Below are 20,907 nucleotides of genomic sequence, written 5' to 3' on the forward strand. Positions count from 1 at the left end.
ATTTCTTAAAAACAAATAGAATTCCAAAAGGCTTAACGTATTGTTAAACACCCTCCATTTCTATCAGTTTCAGCTAATGGCATTTGGTCACTCTCAGACCTGCAAACTAAGCTGAGATTTCTACCAAATGGAATCAAGTTCAGCCTTGACATTTTGCTTCAGTTTGCTTCATTTTAAAATAAATGCATAGACACTTACTTGAATTTCACTGTGCCCTCTGGACACTTAATCACACACACAATTCTAAATTACTTCAAGGCATCTTCCTTAATCTTAATCATGGTATTGTTTCCTCTTAATGTAATTGTTGCGCAACAAATGTTATCAGTGCTGCACTTCATGGGGAAGGTTTGGCCCTCTTCTATGAGCAAAGGCTTGGCAAATATCTCAGGATAGAGGGCTAGGACCATGGATACATTGCAGGGAAATGACATGGTCTTGTATTTTATATGATTTAAAAAAGAGTGACCTGTTCTCAAGATGCAGCTATCAAGGAGACTAGCAGACAGAAGGTCCATTGAAGTGAAATTCTAATAGTAACACAGGCAGAAACATCAACTGTAAATCAAGGAGGATGTTTAGTTCAGCTTGTTAAAAGGCTCAGACTAGCCTGAAATTTCATGTCATCTTGACAGATTTATAATGATACGAGTGGATACAGAGCCTGACCTGCCATCTTTGGCAGAGTCAAATTTGCCATCCTATAAAATATCCAGGCAGGTAATTTTCAACTTTAAATGTCTATGTCCCCTCTTTCAGTCAAATTTTTCCCTGATGCCATGAAATCCAGAGTGATTCCACTGACTTGTAAAGGCTTTTCCCATTTACTCAATAGCCGGTGGAGCGACTGTAGATTTAAATCAGTGTAATTGGAAGTAAAAGTTGGCTTTTTAAGTCTACTTCTATTTTTAAAGTCTTCTCTGTCAAGTTTCATGAGGTCAGATGTGAAGATGAATTTGTTGTTTAAGCTTCTTTCTCCTGCAGGCAAAAAGCTTAATCATTTTTTTCCACTGACCTTGTCTTGTCTAAAGATGAGTCAATGAATCAAGTTATGAATGATATATCATGAATAAATGATTTATGCCTGGTCAGATCAGATATGATGTATTACTTAGGTCCTTGAGTATTATTGCATATAAAGATTTATCCAAAGTGTCATATGATTGGTCAGGGAGAGAATTCCTGAGCCTCTGTATGTCCTTTTGGAAAAAAAAAAAAAAAAAAAAAAAAAAAAAGAAAGAGAGAGAGAGGGAAAAAGAAAAAAAAAAGTAACTGTTCTCTGATGAAAAAAAATTGTCTTGGCAAAAATCTCTCTCGGACAAAAGCTTAGGAAGGATGGTCAAGCAGGTATAGTTCTCTGCAGGAGGTCCCAGATATGCCTGCCGTCCTGATTCTTTGCAAACTCCCTTCACATCTGTCCCACTGTCTATAGGGTGTTGTTACAACGACCACCTTAGAGACTGATGTGATTAAACAACATAGCAATTTCTTTTTATGTATTTACAAGAGTAATTTTTTTCCTTATTTATTTGCTGGTCCAATAGCTTTCTGTCTTAGCCTTTACCATATGGATTACTCATTATTTGAAGCAGAATAATGTATTCTGAAAATGATGTTTTCTCAGAAATATTAATAGATAAAAGAAAAGTTGGTAAATACAATTATTCTGACAGTAAATTGTTCCCCTTACCCTAAAAAGGCAATACAACCAGCAGGAGCTGATGGGCACTTCTTCATTGCACCCATGTGCATGGTGAAGGCCTCATGGAAGTAAGTTTTTGCAGTTTACAAAGTTGCACAGCCTAGAGTAAATTCCTGAGGCAGAATTCCGCCAATCTAAAAATGCACAGTAGGAGGTGCATTACTGCTTTGCTAGATGGAAGAAAAAAAAAAAAAAAAAAAGGAAAGAAAAAAAAAGCCATGATGCTGCAACCAGCCACTATAAATTTTTATCCCTAAATCTAATGATAAAACATCACTGGTGTTTGCCATGGAACATCAAGCTAAATTCTTCATATATTAATAAAAATGTTACACGCCACAAATTTATGTATTGGATTTTTGTACTGTAAAAAGAATTATTTAAAAAGCTGCGTTTTTATTTAAACTGCTGCTTTCCCTGCTATTTTATAATAGTGAGTGATAATGAAGTTGTCATTTTACATATAGGATAATAAATTGCCTTGCTATGAATACAAGGCTATTACTCACTCATAGGGCCCTGATTATGTTAGACTAGGAGAGCATGACAAGCACTTTATGAATGACAGAGTCCTGAAAGTGAACTCAGTCAGTGTTCATTATAGGGTCATTCTGCTAGAATCTGAAACGCGAACTTCATGCGTGGGGGTATGATCTAATTTTTCTTGCTCACTGTCTAAGTAACATCTGCATATCAAGGTCCCCCATCACAGTTCTGCACCTTCATTTTAGATAACACAGTGATCTTTCACTTCAGGAAATGCAGTGACACATGACATATGTGGAAACTTACTCAGCTAATTTGGCCATCTTTCATATGTAGTCCCACGCTGACAAACACCTGCCTGTCACACGGGCTAGACAAATCCATCTTTACGAATTCCAACACCGAGCCCCATTATTATTCAGAGGAAAAACACAAAAATAAACTTAGAAATGTCAACCTTTTTGTGGTAGATGCAGACAGCAATTTCTTTTTCTCCTGGTTTTACTGAACTGGAATTCAACAATTCCTTTTTGATAGGTATTAGACATTTCACTGTCTGACTAGTTATATGGCAGTACACCTTCTCTCATGTTACAACTTGCACATACCCGTGTTCCCTGGTTTTAGACCACAATGTTTAACATTAAGGTTTTCCTTCTGTCTTCTGTAACAACCTCCACAGGTTTATTCTATCAATACAAAGACATTTCTCAGACAATTTGTCTTCATTATTGACGCAAAATTTCCCCATTTTGCCTCACCTTACATACGCATTCTTTACCTTTCATTCAGAAATACATGACCATGTGAACACTAACACCATTTTACGATTTACATTTTATATTTCTACATTTTCAGCTCTTAAGGTACATCTCTAACCACTGTTTTCCCTTCTTCCCATAGAAGAGACAGTGACAGAGTTCTGATAGGGCACTGTACTCATCATCACCTTCTGTAATCACGGCTAAGGGATACAGAACAATGCTGTCTCAATGCTGTCTGAAACTGATTTGTATTGTACAGTTTAAAAGTAGCTTATTCTTAAGAGATGATAGATACAGGTAACTTTTTTTTTTTTTTTTTTTTTAAGGAAGAAGTCAAATTTAAAGTACAATAGCCACTATAAACTGTCATTGATGTTAAAAGGAGGTGAATACTGGCATGGTATTAATTCTGATGTGTATTCTTTTGTGCAGGAAAAGCAACCCTTAACCCAGTGGGGTAATTCATCTTTGGCATGGCAATGACCTCTGCTGAAATACACCAAAGATGAATTCAAGACATTGGCTAGAAACCTTATTAGATTTCTCTTGAAATGAGATTGTCAAACAATGTCAGAAAGTGCTTATTTGTAGCTCAGCCTCAAACAAGTGGATGAGATCTTCACTTGGCGTACGCTGACAGCCTCAAAGGAGTGATCTTGGTTTACAACACTTGAGATACTGCCCAGAGCCTCTTCAGCTGAGAGGAGAAGACTATAAGCAGAAAGAAATTGAAGTTTGTTAGAAATAATGTCGATGGACTGTTCAAGGTCACTCTACTGCAAAAAGTCTTTGCTTGGATGCCTTTGTATACTTGCATAAACATGGGCTTTAATACTTTTTAAACTCAGACATTTAGATCTTGCTTATTTTACCAAGTCCTTGGACTACCCACACCCATTTTTGTCTGATCCAGTTGTTACTGAATGTCTCAAAATCAATTCTGCTCCCAGAGCCACTCAGAGTCCCTTTTGTGTTCCCTGCTGATGGAATATAGAAGCTAGCTCCCAAGAGCCTGTGCTTCTCTTTCAAAGACAGGATTTGCTACTGTTTTTAGTATTAGTCTAGAAAGTAGTCTTACCGATCTCATACCTTGCCCTTCCCAAACTAAACCAATCGGTGCAAGGCTGATCGGCTCTTCCTGGTCTAATGCAAATTCCGAACACATTCAGAGCTGGTTAAACTGGCATCAGAGTATTTTGGGCAAGTGTCACATCTCCACTGTGTGTTTTCTGCTGCAATGAAGTCTTCTAACAAGGACCTGCCTTTCCCAGAGCCCACTTTTGTCACTCTTAGGATTTCCAACCCACCGGTGGTCCCATCAGGCAGTTAGGGATCCACTGGCCAGAATTTGTTTCTGCTTCCGTCTTGCTCATAAGCATAGTACAAAAACACTTCATTGTGACAGTGTCAAATTATTATTCAGTTCAGTTGCATGGTTACAATATCTACACTTCATATAAAATCCAAATGCCATCATAATTACTTGCAGACTCCATTCATACATGGATCTCTACGCGACTATTCGATAAGGAATGCAGGAACAAAAGATGCTATAGCAATCTGAAAAGAAAACAGTGATTTTTTTTTTTATCTTCCCATTCTCTCAGACAAATCTGTTCTATACCAAGGCTGACTACTTGAAACTATTATAATATGTCATATATATATATATATATATATATATATATATATAAAATATGGTTCAGAAAGAATTCTGTGAAAGAAAATAATGGTCCAATGTCATGGGCAGAGCCACAGAAGAGTTGCATATCTAGGCAAAGACTGTTTGGCTTCAATGATGTTTTTCAGTGATATGGAGTTGCACAGATCTATCAGCAGGAATGCAAAATCAGATACTTGCATAAATTGTTGATATACAGCTGGCTTTTATTTTCATGGCACATGTTTACATGGCTTAGAGAAAACATATTCTGAATGAATATGTTTCACAAATTAGTCTTTAACATTCCATGAGATATTCTAGTCAAGAGCTGCAGTTTGTATGGAGCTAACGTACCAAACTAGATTAATGTTCTAGCCATTATTAAGAACATTATGAAGGTATCATTTTTATTTTTACTTTTAATCTGGTGAACATGAAAGCAGTTTCAGGAAAAAAAATAATAAAAAAGGCAAACAAACAAACAAACAAACCTACACAAAATGGAAATAAAGTTTGGAAATACACATTTGTTTACAATGAAAATATTTCATTACACCTCTCAAGTGCTTCATAAGTAGAGAAAAAACTTCAAGTTATTCATATGTAATAAACAAAACATGGAATTCATATTTTCATGAGTTAACTACTTAATCATAAACTGAGTGGTCTCATTCTTCAGATAGAATTCAGGCTGTTCAATAGACTTTATTATTTTTTTGTTTGTTTGTAGGAGTCTCATACAGTATACTTGGAGATTGATCCCAAGTATGTACCCCTGAAAATCTTGATTCCCAAAAAAACAAAGGCACCTACCTGAAAGGCCAATTATCTGAATGTCTTGGCTATCTATCTACCAGCATCTAAAAAGAGGATGATTTAAATTTTACCTGTAAGTAAATTATTGGATCCCAGTTTCTGAGGTTCTGTCTATATATATTTTTCTTGCTTTTCTCTTCCCAATTTTTATTACACTTTAATGCCCTGGGATCTATGTTACTAAATCAGCAGCTTGAGAGGCATATGTTAAGAGCTTACTGGCAGAACCAACTAAAAAAAGAAAGCAAAAACAACAAAAAAGCAAATGAATATAATTTTAAATCATTCAGTGCAATGTACATTATACATATCTTCATATTCCAGTTTGATTTCTAGCAAAAATATAACAATGGAAAAACAACGTCTAATTCATGACCACTTTTACAAATTGTCTATTATTGAATTCCAGTCCACGGTGCCTTCTGTACAAACACTGTCATAGGCTGCAAAAATCATATTTGTAGCACAGATAAGTAAAGGGTACTTCTTAATCAAAGTACATAGAATCTCCTTACATTAATAGTCAGTTACCTTTTCATTACAGTATGTTATAAAAGTACAGTTCACACAACGTAAACTAATTTTGCAAATATGCTGTTGTATTCAGACTCAACATTCTATAATGCTTTATAAAAATCAACCGTTCATTGCACTTTTCCACACAACATGATATTTATTGGTTTCCAGGAATCACTGCATCAAGTTTATATTGCTGCATGGTTGAAAAAACTAGTTGTTTAATATTCAGAATTGACTAGCTATCAGTTGTGGTACCTTGATTTTACTACATGAAAACTTCGATGTAGACGGAACGGAGTCATCATGCAGGCGTCTCACACTCTGTGTCAAAGCTTCCCAAAGATAACACAACTTGACAGCTGCTCCCTTGCATACAAAAGGCAGAAATACTTGCATATTCCATCTGATTAGTTAAAATCTGTAAGGTGTTATGTGACATAAAAATAATAGTTCATACTGAGACTAACATGATCACTCATAACAGCATGTGAGCTTTAATCCTCAAAGGTACAGCAATGCTGACACACAACACATTACCATGCAGCTAGGTATGAACACAATGCTAAAATCTGGCCTTAGGCAGAAGAACATTATTTTCCAGACCTGTACTAAAACCCCAAGAGCATCTGTTCCAAATATCTTCACTCGTACTTTTTTTTTTTTTTTGGCAAATGGTTAAAACACTTGACTGTGAAGTGTTCCCTGAATTCATTATACTTTCTCTGGGTATGGAATTATATTCATTTTCCATTTGTCTCAGAATACCAAATCATAATATGTGTGATAAGAGTATGTTGCATACTGACTTGCATAAACTGCAAATGGAAAACAAAGAGAATTTGTATTTATCTTATCTGCTCTAAGTATGAAATATTAAGCATCTCCTTATTTCTCCTCTAGTGGATTCATAGACTACAAGATGTTTCAGCTGTCGAGAACAGAAAATGAGACTACATGAAAAAAACAACAGTGTTCTAGTATACTTCTTCAGAACCTTCAGTACAGACTGAAAACACCCAAAGTCTGGGAAGTACTTGTAAAATATTATATTTAACTTTTTAAGGACATGGTTTCTGTAGCAGACAAATGTCTCAGTCAGACTTACCTGTCCCACCTGGGTGTCATTCAAACCAGTATCAGGCCTGCACTACCTAACAGCTGACTGGGGCTACAAGGGACGCTAATTAAAAACTGCGGAAGCACACTGACAGCTCAGACTACACCCCAACATTCCACCTGTAGAAAGATTTTGCTGCAGGTGCTAAGAGAACTCAATGTTACATTGCTGTATTACCAGCATGCTCCAACTAGAACAGTTTCAAATGGGGGAAAATTAGTAGGTCTTTGCAATACTATCATAAAAACATATTTGTTCTCTTTAGTGCCTGAAAGCATCACATTGCATACCTATACCACTGCATGGCAATGACAAGCACCCAAGCCTATTGTATCATATATATTAACAGCTCAGTAAATGACCTTTCAAGGACCATGCTTTGAAATACAACTTCAAATTCTACCAAAAAATCTAAGAATGATCAGACAGGAAGACCTCACATTGTCTTAACACATCATGAGCTTTCCATAAACATTAAAGATAGCAGGAATTTAAAATAAAAGTAAAGAGAGAGACTTCATTTTCAAAGGCTTGTTAGAAAACGTATCAGAGAAAAGTAGTTTAAATAAAACCACAATCTTTTTTAACCCAATGGATTAGGCAGACAAGGAAGTATATACTGCATTTATGTAGCAAATGTTGTTCCTCACCTACACTCTGACTGCATTTCTTAAATTAAGTCCTTGCATCAGTTCCAATTTGTGAAGCTCATAAGAGAATGTGTGCATTAATCCATGCCAACACTTATAACAACTCTTCAGTTAATACTAAATTATAACACATCACTTGTACAAGCACATACTGCCTGTGTATACTTAGCATTGACCAAGAGATTCCTGCCCATTGTTTGAAAAAATGTACTCTTGATTGTAATAATATATATTAGGAGATTAAAGAGAATAGACTAAACATAAATAAACAATATTCTGATATAAAATCTTTTGGGAAATTCCACAAACAGTAGCCAAATTCTGCTGACCTCATTCGTGTAGTATAGCACCCTGATAAGCAGTCATGGTAAAATCAATCCTGCTGAAAGAAGCAGACTGAGTCTGTATGATTGAGGGGGAACATAATCTTTCAGTGAACCTAAATCTACATGTCTACATATTCTCCAGTTACGCTGAGTGTGTAAGAGCAATACTACATACAACCAGGAGCAATGGGATTAAAATTAGGGAAAAACAATGTTAGGTCTGATTGCACCATAGTTTTAGAAAACATACAGTCCGATTCAGATACTCTTACATCATTTGCTACCTACCTGCTTCCTAAATGAGTCTTCATTATTCTTAGGCACTTCCTTGGTTCAAGTGTTCACATTCGTTTTTGTGCATATGGCTTGAGTCCTTGCCATCCTTAATCACTTAAAACACTGTGATACAGTAGCCAAGTTTTGCTTCTGCTCTAGCCATATTTTACATATCTTTATACGGATACCTTTTGTATGTAGCCATTATGTCATTATGTAGCCTTTTTTTTTTTTTTTTTTTTTTTTTATACTCTAAGTGTAACCTTTAATAGCCAGTAACTAATTGTTTATTCTATATTTCTGAGACCTTTGTTTGCTATATTGGAGTCTCTATCCCAAGTTTTGTAGACTCAGCTCCAACAGAATCATAGAATCATTAAGGTTGGAAAAGACATTCAAGATCATCTGGTCCAACCATCACCCTACTTCCAATGTCACCCTGTAAACCACGTCCCTAGAAGACACCTTGCTATGTTTTGAACATTTGCAGTGCTGTATAAGACTGTTCTCAAAATTCAGCTCCCAGACATCTTACAATGAGGTTTGTTTCCCATCACTCACCTTTCTCAGACTTAATAAAATGCAGGAAGGCGCTAAAGGGAATTAACATCTTCCACCCTAGGCTATGGATAGCGTCTACAATGTGTCAAAGGTACCCATTTCTGGGTAACACAGATAACAGTTCACCACAGAAGGATTTTGAGGAACATGTTAACTGGACTCTTGAAAATGCATATGCATATAACTATGCTTATCATATTTATTAGTTTTAAAGCCAGAAATACAATTACCATAGCATATAGGTGCCCATAAGCTGACTTCTCCTTCCTGCATTTTCTAACTCATCTTTTGTTCTCCGTAAGTCTTGTAATGTATACAGAAAACCTGTGACTGGGAACCAGGCACTGTAACAACCTCAAAAGACAAAGGCATTAGTCTCTACAAGTTAAAAATAAACCTCTTGGTGAGCAGTACAAATTTCCATATACAAATTTTCCAACATATTAACTGTGGAATTCTGGAGACCTTGGACAAGAGTTTTCACTGAATGAAATGACGGTTATCTTTGGATGTATGTAATTAAATCTATTAATAATTTTACAACTAAAAATATAGGGAGAAATTTGGAGAAATTGTATCTATGGAAGAAGAATATTTATATATATATAATATGAGGGTGACCAAGCACTTGGAAGCCACTGTCCAGAGATGCCGTGGAATCTCCATCCATGAAGATACTTAAATTCATCTGGACATATTCCCTTCCGGGAATACAGCCCCAGGAGATCCTGTTCGAGCAAGGACTAGATGGCCTCCAGAGGTACCTTCTGTAATACCAGAGACATTTTGCCTTTTCCCTACCTACTGTTTCAGGAACTTAGGTCAGCTGCAGTGCCTTCTTTCACACATCTAGACTGAAATACTTTTTAAAAGGTAAGTGAAGCAGTGCAAAATGAATGCTAATTTTCTAATGCAGTTATTATTTACATCAGTGTTTGTGCAGATGTATCATCTCACTGCAGGTAAATTAATATTTCTGCAGTGTTTTGAAGATATAAGGCATTTGCATATTTGTGTGTTTGCGTATTTGCACATATACTGTATATCAAAAGAGCCTTGTTTTTCTTGGATGATAAAAACAATTCACTGCCTTTTTTAAGGTTAGTACTCAAAATCCAGCTCCCATGTACTTATTATTCATCTGAGTTGATTATACTTTAGCTCCTTTATGTACTCTCTAAAATACGCACTAATAAAATCTTATTAGCTTTTTATTATCAACCATCTCAACATACAAATATTGCAAGCTGCAAGGATTTTCTGGTCACTGAGAGTATGACTAGATTACTTAGTAATCAATGCATTTGTTATACTGTCTCTGGCAGTTGATGCTTCTGTAAAGGTAACAGATTTTTACTATCATTCAGGCAATTTGCAAACATGTTGCAGCCTTTAAGGGCGCTCTATTCATTTCAAAACAATACAGGAATGAATTCAGTCTGGGTAAGCTACTATGATTTACTAATACCTTCCCTTAGCTGATGTTCCACAGCTAGAAAATTCTGTTGGAAATACTGCAGGTGTTTAGGATCTTAACTTGATATAAATTCTTTGAAGTCAATAGGTAAGATTTAAAAATCAATGGAAGGATATGGCTCAAAAGTACGTTTTCCAAAGCTATAATGGTGCAAATATTATCACTGAGCACTGACTTATATACACAGGATTTGAACATTTGAAATAAAAAACTAGAGATCTACAAGTGTGAGATGGCATTGAAATCAATGCCTTTTTGTCCCCAAAGAGCTCATTTGATTCATCTCTACAACAGGAATATATGATTGTCTCTAGACTTTACAGGTAGCAATACAGTAGCAATACCTTTTGTGGTGGAACACTTTGAAGTCTTCTGTTTTTAAAGGTGTTATAGAAGGACATTAATGAGAAAACAAGATAAATGTTTTAGTGAGGAATTACATGGTTGAGAAATCATACATGAGAGATACTCTTCCCAACTGATTTCCCTGATTTTGCATGAGTACACTTTGGGCTACATTAGGGGAAGGTTTTCTGGACAGGAAATAGTTATTAAATTCACCTGGCAGAATTAAAGGAAGTGTTCATCTCTGGTTTTGGTCTCTTAATGGCACTTGAGTCTATATCATTGAAAACCATAGACGTTGACTCCACTGTGAGTCAGCACTCTAAAGAAAATGTTGCTAAACTTCCTGTTAGAAGAGTCATCCCTATTAGAAAAGACAATTCACATGTAGTGCGCATATTACATTCCTAAATACTATCACAAAAGAAACATACAACTCAAATGTGGCTATTCCAACCATTTAAGTATTACTATAATAAAAATTATGGAAACAAGAGGATAGACAAGCATTGGATTATCATTAAAAATGTTACTCTTCAGCAGTCAAACCCTCTTTGCAGTAAACAGACTTGGTACCAGCATTAGCAAGAGAATAATCATACACTCTTTCTTAACAGATGCCAGGTAAATTGAGATAATCATGTCTTAGTTCATGCAGTCACAGTCACTGTCTCTGAACATATTCTCACTTCACTTGTGGCTGTATAATTGCATAGTCCCACCTCTGTCAGAACAGGGATGCTTTTGCCCATGTTATGATAAAAACTTGCAAAGAAATGTAGCAACAGCATAGCTGTATGTACCCTGTCCTAGGCCACTGCTAATAGAGGCCCATTTGTCTTTGGGAAAACAGAAACACAGATCCAAAAACAACTCTCATTTCTTGCTAATGTGAACATATACATTACAAATGCTCAATTCAAAAGCTATTCCATAAACTTTCACCCTTTCACCAAACTGAGCACTTTGACATTTTCCTGAAGGCATTTCTTTACATTCATACAGATACCTGAAATGTTTCTGCAATGTTTCCATGGCAAATTTGGTAACAATACATTTATTGTTTCCATCAAATAAATTATATTTTAATTCTAAGAATCTATATAAAATTATTTTTTAAGCTCTAATCCCAGAATCATCTGGGATTGCAAAACTCTAAACCCAGTTGGGTTTAACAGTTTTAAGTGTTCATATTATTAAGACGCAATTCTCAAGTGTGTGTATGATCCCCTTAGAGGTTTAGGACACTGAACCTCCTGATCCTTTTGTTCAGAGATTACTTCAAGTTAACACTGTGATTACAGCCTCTGGACAGGGCTTCCACCAATGCAAACTAGCCCTGCAGTATGCTTCATCTATTTGTCTTCAGAGGTGAATTGCTTGTTCCGTGGTAGGTAGGGAACAAACTGGGCACTACAGTTGGAATGATCCACCCTGGAATAGTGAGTGGTGTCGCCAAGTGGTGGAATCTCAGAAATGTTTCCAGAACTTCGAGCTCTTATTTTTACATACTGCTCCCTGAAAATTTAGGGAGACTTTGAAGTGGCTTCTTTCGGTAACATATAAGCTTACAAGGCCTGTAGCTTAATCAGACTAGGTAATTCTTTTACTTACCATAAAGATTAATTTTTTTTGCACTTTTAACTACTGATGCAAACATTTCAAATCACTTGTAATCATCACAGAAATTCTCTCTCCAAGAATTAGCAGAGAAAACAATTTTGTTTCAGACAGAAATGTGATAATCAAAATTTATCTGTATTCTCAGAATTGAGGTATTTATTCTTCCACAGGAATAAAGATGTTAGATTGCACTGATAAGAGTGTTTTGAGCATTTCCAGATTAACTTCAGCACTGCATACCCCAGAAAATGCCACATCCTTCAACTACTTATTCTGAAAGTAAGGAAGATGAGTTTGCTGAGGAAGTTAAGGAACACCAGAGTATATTTAACTCACATTTTTCTGACAGAGTAGGCATGGAAAGCTCACCTGGGTATACATCTGGGGTGTCTCAGAACCAGGTCTTCAGTGTATTGCAGGATGTGCTTGGTACTTCGCAAGATTGAACTTTAAGTCATAAAAATATATTTTACATATAAAAATACAGCAGATATCCTTCCAAAAATCATTAAGTGTTAGTCCCTCCCATTATTTGATACATTCAGAAACAGACATTTGAGATATACTGTGAACAGTGCAAAAGACTGTTTTATATTTATAAACACACATTGAAGTACATTTTAGCGCCAACTGAAAGAAAAGTTGAGAAAGGTTTCATCCTCAGAGAAATTCTGGTCCGAGTCGAACTTTTGTTTAGCGAGTTGTAAACAAACGTCTTAGAATGCAGAGAATTCTCTCATTTCTTTCCAGCTAAGGTAGTCTCAAACACATCAAGTCCTGCTTTGAAGTAAACCTGAGCTGAACTGATGCTGTTCAGCACCTCTGACAAGGCTGCTTGAATGGTCTCATTTGACTGATGTAGCTTGTAGTGCTCCAGTGCCTCTAGCAGTACTGAGAACTGGTTTGTCCTTTCATCTAGTCTGTAAAGAATATTTCTAAAAGAGAACAATGGAGAATGGTAAACTTTTTACTCAAAACAATCTTCAGAAATCATCAAGAATCCTTACAAGTATCAGACACATTTTAGAGATGATACATATTATGCACAGTAGAGCTGACCCATGGCAGACTGAAAGACAACTGCATATTTATTATGGCTTTGTAAACTGGATCTTTCCATTGATCTATGTGTAAATACATTGAAACATTCACAAAAGTCCATCAAAGAAGTTTTAAATTCCTTTTTGGTCTTTGAAAATTTCATCAAGATCATGAGCATAAGCCCATCACACCCACTGTGAAGTTTTTCGTGTCTCAGCTGGACTCTGTGTATTCCCCTCTAAAAAAAAAATAGTTATTATTGTGGACTGTAGGCATGGATTTTTTTTTTCCCTAGCTGCTCCTGTTATTTATTTCACACTTCAGAGGTGAAATTCTAGCTACATTGAAGTCAATGGTAAAACTCTCACTGCCTTCAGCAGCACCTTTATTTCATCAATAATCCTTTGTGGCATCAGAACAAGAGTAACCCATCTTTAATGTCACGTACTTGAGGAAGGAAATAAATGGAATGCACAGCTAAAGCCTTATAAAATAAAAACTGTGTTTTTCTATAATAATAACTGCAAGACTTTTTTAATGGCATATATCAAAATCCATGCAAAGGCAATGTCCAATTCCTTGGAAATGTTATCTGTATGAGGTGCTGAAGGCTCATTATTCAAACCTAGCTATTGATTTCATTGAGACCTTTTGAAGCAGGCTGTAAATATTATCTAAAAGCAGGTGTAATCATTATCCTAATTAGAAGAGCATGTAAATAGCATAAATCTCCACCCAGGGGCTCCTTTGATTATAAACAGAAGTGAGTGAAACTTGAAACAGGAACACTACAAGTGATCTTGTGCGACACCTTATCCTTAAACACAACGCAGGAGTTCAGGGCAGCGGGGAAGTTTTTTCACAGAATGAAACCAACAAGTAGGCAGAACAACTCAGACAATCCATTAGTAACCTAACTGCATGACAGGACAGGCCCAGTGGCAACTCCAATTAGTAATAAAACTGCCAAGTACCTACAAGACAGATGAGCACAAAAGTGTATCTTATTACTACAACAGTCATCTAATTGCTAGTCTGTCAGGGGGAATGGTGATGAAGAAGCAGAATAAATAACACCACTGAACATCTACAATCTTCTGCCATGATTTTCAGTTTGAAAAGGTGTTTTGTGTTTTACAAATATATGAAGTAATTCCTACCCTCTTAACACAATTTTTCAGTCTTTAATTTTTTGTCTTTCTGTGTTGGATATATACATAAGACTAGCAACAAAATACTAACACCATACAATATGAATTGTAAGCTTTTTATCCCCTGATGGTGATGCATCTATCCATTTCAAGTGTTCTACAAGGCAATACACAGTCCTTCTAAATAAAAGGGGGAAACAGTTTGTTTCCAACATTGCAGTAGAAGGATAGCTTACATAGTTTAAGTAGCGGGTCATCACTGACCTAGATCATTTACCATGAAACGGGTTAGGAACACTTACAGGAACAGCACAGCATGGACACAACCCTCCATCAAGAGGACAGTAACAAGCAGATGTGGCAAAAACTTCTTCAGCTTGCACTGGAGAAGCCAGAGGAGGACATCTGTGGGCTTCCTCAGTTCTGAGCTGATACTACTTGTCCTTCAGAATATGATGCAGCTTACACTCAAAGGTGACTAGTTATATTATGGGTTGTCCCTAAAGCCTATTTGTGATATAGTAAACGAAAACTGTGTATGTTGAGAACCAGAAAAAAATCTTGGTTGGTTGGTTTTTAAGGATAGGCTGTGCTGTGGGAAATACTGTAGTTTCAAAGCAGGGATTGATTTTGCTCCCTCTGAAATCAATTCAGGGACTCCTGCTGAGATCAGTGCGAGCTTTTGAAGAACTCTCCTCTACAGTACCCACAGTTCACAGAGAGACAGAAGCCTGTTCACAACCCCTCGAAGCCCTTGAACAGCAGGGGCAATACTAGAGATAATCACATTACTTTTCTACTCTCAGGAGGTATGCGACAGTCCTATCTGGTAGCTGGTGTCTGGGAGAGTTTGAGCAAGGGTTCTGCTCCAAATGTCTACAACACTGGCAATATTATCTATATTAGGATCCCTCTGTTTCTTTACGGGTAGTACTGTCAACTACTAAGAATGTAATAGGCCAATAACCCACCAGCAGAACGACACTAACTTAGATTGCTAGAAATCATTCTAAAGAGAGCATGATCTGAAGACGGGAACATTTAGGGACTCCTGAGAAAATAAGTGATGTGAATAGAAAGTGATCTTTTTCTATCCCATCTTCAAAAGTGATGTAAACAAGGCACATAGGCAAAAAAATAAAAATAAAAAATAATTTTAACACATGGTCTACCTTGAGAGTAAAGGATGTTAGAAGAGTTTAATTCTACTGCTGTGATTCCAATAGCAGGTGGTCTACTGTAAAAGACAAATATTCCCTGCCCACCTCACCTGACTACAGTACAAATTGGTGTCTAATGAGAAAAACTGAGCAGTTTGATGTATGAAAGAGATGAGCAGTCAGCTATCATAATTTAACAGAATGTCTTAACCTTTACCATAGTAATACAATTTAGGCATAGCTGATTGCATGGTATGAGAGAACCTATTTTTTATGTATGCAAATACTTTAAAATAATAATAACATTATAGAGTACCTGTTTTTTGCAGATTTTCTGCTAGGGATTCTAGCTAGGATCTTTTATTTTCAAATTACTTATCTTTGCTTGGTAAACCATAACACCCTTTTAGTTGCATAAAATGATTTCTCTTTTTACGCATGTTCATGAGAATCAGTTTATACTATTTTACTTATCTCAGTGCAAGCTTCATCAAATAAAAAAATAAAAAAGGCTAGTCCAGTTTATTACTTCCATGCCTTTACAAGTCAAAAAAGTGTTTTCATTAAAAATTACACGTGGACTGAAAAATAAAAACCAGCCATTGCTTTAGCACAAGATATTGCCACGTGACTATAATGTGCATAATGATCCTAAGACTCTTCAATTTATACTGTGAAATTCAATGACTTAAACAATTCCTTAATAAAAATTGGTTTGTAGTCTATACCACTAAAACAACAATTCCAGCTTCTGGCCTAATTTATTAAGTATCAACCTTTGTCTTTAACTATTTTGATCCTACAAATATAATTCATGCAGTCAGCTTGACCCATAAAAAATGAGAAAACAGAGATGTGTAGTACATTACTGATGACGCTAATGAAATTACAACACAAATCACTCATCTTAATGGGCTTGTTTCAATGACACATCACAGTGACCTGGAAAGCATAACACTAAACTAGAAAACCTAACAAGTAACTTCAGGCACTACCGCTGAAAGAGGTAAAATGTCTCCATACAAAAGAATGAGCCTCAAAAAACTAAAGCAAATAACTTCTGAAATAGATACTAATAGGACCTCATTTATAACTTTTATGAGCCCTTTGCAGACCTAGGAACATAAACATTAATTACTTATCAAAATAATGCCATTACAGTTAAATGCTGTTTTATATTATCACAAACAAGGAAGGAATGCCACTCTCACTAAACCAAAACACACTTGAAAAAATCTTGAAAGATCAAAATAATATAGTGACTAACACAACTCAAAATATTTTGAAGATTACATTACAACAACAGACCAGTACAGGTAAAACTAGTTTACTACATTATTCTTGCCATGAAAAAGGATGTTTTAGCTTACAAGAAAAATTTACATGTAGGTGTTGTACAACACATAAGCAGAACTATTCAGGTACTTACACATAGCCTCCTATCTAAGAGTTACAGTATGAAATTTTGGAAAGAAAAGTAATTATGAAATCATTAGGACACAGCAGCCAGTATATGGTACCATAAGAAATGAGTTCAGGTTGTCTCAATGGAATCACATTAAAATCATTTACTGATAAATGCTATGGGCACCCTCTGTCTATTCCATTTATAACACCATATGCTGTGACTACAGCTGCTTCAGCATCCTCATACATTTAATTTTATAAATCCCTGAATCATTTTTTCTCCTACTCTCCAGAAAAAAAAAAAAGATTAAAAAAAGTACCAAAACAGGGATTTTCAGCATTTTCCCTTTCTTATGATAACATTCAGTTTTGAATGTACTTTTCTAAGACCTATGATTTTCATTCAAGCTTGTAAAATACAAACTATTTTTAACCAGATAAATAAATAAATGCATTCTAATAATACTGTTTACATATTGGGGCCTCCAGTTCCACAGAGTCTTTATTTATTGCAGGACATAAAATACTGCAAACTCTCCTTCCCTGGAAACTGCATGAGCCAATTTATTCTATCTTATTTACACCAGTTTGTACCTCAAAAATTTTTATGGTGAAGGTACAAGAAAGCTTCTCTTCTTCCTCTAAGTCCCTGATCCTTTTGATCTCCAACAGTGCTTCTCCTTTCTTCTCTTTTTACTTTTTAAACTTTATTGACATGCACATATACTTGGTTTACCTATTTTATTTCACGGCATTGTTATGGCAGAAGTGGATTATTATAAGATTATAGCTGCTAGCCATGTAAGACTCTCTTTTATCAGGACAAAATGTACGCAGCAGTGAACTGTCATTACATGTCATTATGGATGATCCAGAGGAAAAGCCTTTTTCTGCAGTGCTCATTTCTTGCTGGATCAAATGGTGGAAGTCACTGGCTCTGGGGCCATGTGACCAACAGCATGCACATGGCCAGGGAAGATGGGATATGGCAGCCAACCTTTTAGGGCAACTTAGCTGTACATGCCAGTCTATTCCTTCACTGACCTCAGACCCTAAAATATCACTCTGTCATATTTAAGGATTCCTTATTTGTAATGCATTGTTCCTAACTTTTGCTTCCTACATAGCGTATTCCTTTTAAGGGCCATCGGTTGCCTTTGTTTAGCACTCTCATTTATATGACTGACAAATGTTTTACCAGTATGTACTACGGAAAGTGACATATTGAAATCATGTAATCACAAAGTTGAATACCTGCCAAATGGATATGTATCAGCAGCTGATAAACTACAGATAATCCAGGCATCAAACCTAACTCAAGACTAACCAAAGGGAAGGCGTTTCAAAGGCATCACTGCGTAACAGTAGCAAACTACATATACGCCATCCCTGCCAGATAGAAATTTAGCTTGTATAAGAGACCAGAGTTGAGACACCTTTAGCTGAGTTGGTTATGGCAAAGGGGGTTCTGGTCAGTTTGTATTTAAGAAAAACCTGTTCGGACATGCAATGACAAGGAGATAATTATTCAAAATCTGAATCCATTTCCGAGAGGCCAATTGAGAATAGGCTGTGTTAAAAAAATAAATCCTGATTTTGGCAGCTCTTTGAAGTGTCTTGAGGCTTGGTTTGGCTTGATTGCTTGCCAAATAAGCAAAGGAAAAAGAGAAGCCAAACTGCAACAATAGCTGGTTGCAAGACACATTATCTTTTATTTCCCTACAGTTATCTTTGATTATAGTACTTTTTTGAAGGTAATAAATGCATTGTCATAAAACACTAATCTCTTACTGAATTATTGCTAAAGCTTAACCCTACCTAGCTTAAGTTTCAGCCTGCTAAACCCCCATCCTAACTGTAACCTTACTTGCAGACTACAAACCTTCCCACCCTTACATATTCATCTGGTAGATCCAATTTTCATGTATTAACATTCAGAATCCTAAAGTAAAAGATCTATTAAAAAATCAAGCCGTGTAAAGGTTGCTTTAAGAATTTTTTATGACCGAACCTCAACATTAACAGAAAACATTCACTTTCACTTGTGTTCTGATGCATATAAGAAAATGATATTTTTGTTGTTTTTGATAGATGAATAATTACTGTCAACAGAAATGACTGACATAAAATAGAGCTAACAGTGTTATCTTGATTTTCAGATAATAGGACAGTGCTCTGTGATGGCTTAGAAAAGATTTCGATTGGGAGACTGTATCTATGACAACTTGTAGCTAAACTTTTCCACTTTCATCATATAAACAGTAATTACTTAATTTCTGTTTTTTTTTTTTTTTTTTTTTTCTATATTTTTTGTGGCTCATGATAGCATAACAGCTTCTAGTATTTTCTAGTAGCTGATATAAAATAAGCATGAGGAAGTGGAAGCTGGATTCAAGCTGGTAATCGGAAGAGGACTGAGTGTTCTGGAACAGACTCAAATGAGAATAATGGAGCTAAGAAGTCTGACTAGCTTAAAGACTGAGTTTAAGTAAAGTTTAAGTAAAATATCATCTTCAACAACACACCCGCTTGCAAGGGCTGAACATAAACTTTACCTTTCACTCACAGTTCCTCCACTGTTGAAATCTGCTCAGTTTAGGAAACTTATTTCTTTCCTACTTTGGAGTAGATAAGATGAATAAGTAAGTAGAATCAATTCTACAAGTTCAACAGTACAGAACAACTTCACAGAACAGAAGTGAAAAGAAAAAGAAACATTAGGATGCAATTTGTCTTCAGAAGTTCCAAGTGATTATTTATCACGGTTAAAGAGCAGTCCTCTAATTAATTAGGCATGATCTTCTCTAGGGTTTTACAGAAACTAATTGAGTTTATCTAGAAATTCCTGAAAAAGTCACAAAACTTAACACGCTATCAGATTCTTTTCCACAGAGCTTTCAAACTGTATATGCAGATGAGAGAATATATACTCCATCTACACACAATAAAATATTCCCTGAAAATCCTTCAATATTTTTTTCTGTAAATTTTTAGAACAAGGACTTGCAAGGACCTAAGAGTGATGTATGCATTAAACCACATTAACTGTACTTTTAAATTGTTATTTGCTGGCAAGAACTAGTAGGAAAAATACTTTGTTAATTTTCAAATAATGTAGCTGCTGGTAACAAATGTAAGCACGTTGTTCTTTGATTTAAGCTACGCTTGTTTTTCAAATGAAAGAAACATATGCTGGATAATTTGGAGGAAACTATTTTTCTTTTAAGGATGTCTCATCTGAAATAGCCAAATTCAAAGCAGATGTGCTACTATTTTAAAGGACTTGAGGGAAGTGAATTAATAAAATGATTTCCAAATGGCCCACAGCTGATGCTCTGAAGGCTTCATAGTGATTTTTATTTAGAAATTGTGTAAAACATCCGATTCTTAAGGAGGAATACCATTTACAAACAAAGCATCAAAAAGAAGCGTCCAGTGTTTGATTTATTAAACTGGTTTGACTTCAATTTCCAGCTCTCATCCCGATTAGCTTTATCATCTTAAGTAACTCCATGCCATGTGGCATGTGAAATCGTTATCAAAATCAGAAGGCACAGATCTGAGCACGATCTGCCAGCAATGGAAATTGAATGGAAACTGTAATGTAATCAAAAGAGTTTCTAGGAGTTGGTGTGATAGCTCTGCCTTGACCTCACTCAATAGCCTTCTGTGCAAGGTTTTTTACCTTTTTACAGTAGCTGAACAACCAGTGTGAAATGAGCTAAAAATCTAGTAAGGCCGCATAATATAAGCAAATGTCATTATATTAAAAAAAAAAAAACAACAACAAAAAGACTCTTTGCAAGGTCAAGACCATGCACGT

At 35.8% G+C, this 20,907-nt stretch overlaps 1 protein-coding gene across 8 annotated transcripts in view; it reads right to left on the reverse strand.

Annotated features, from left to right (window-relative positions):
- Positions 1–4,814: 4,814 nt before the first annotated feature.
- The window catches only part of NAALADL2 (N-acetylated alpha-linked acidic dipeptidase like 2), a 438,092-nt gene continuing 421,999 nt past the window's right edge, over positions 4,815–20,907 (reverse strand). For all 8 annotated transcript variants that reach the window (XM_035335008.1, XM_035335005.1, XM_035335007.1 and 5 more), the window contains one exon: positions 4,815–13,260. In XM_035335008.1, coding sequence (XP_035190899.1) covers positions 13,062–13,260 — 199 coding nt within the window. In that variant the 3' untranslated portion in view covers positions 4,815–13,061. The remainder of the gene's footprint in view (positions 13,261–20,907) is intronic.

The sequence above is a fragment of the Oxyura jamaicensis genome, chromosome 9 (assembly GCF_011077185.1).
Source record: "Oxyura jamaicensis isolate SHBP4307 breed ruddy duck chromosome 9, BPBGC_Ojam_1.0, whole genome shotgun sequence".
Taxonomy (NCBI): domain Eukaryota; kingdom Metazoa; phylum Chordata; class Aves; order Anseriformes; family Anatidae; genus Oxyura; species Oxyura jamaicensis.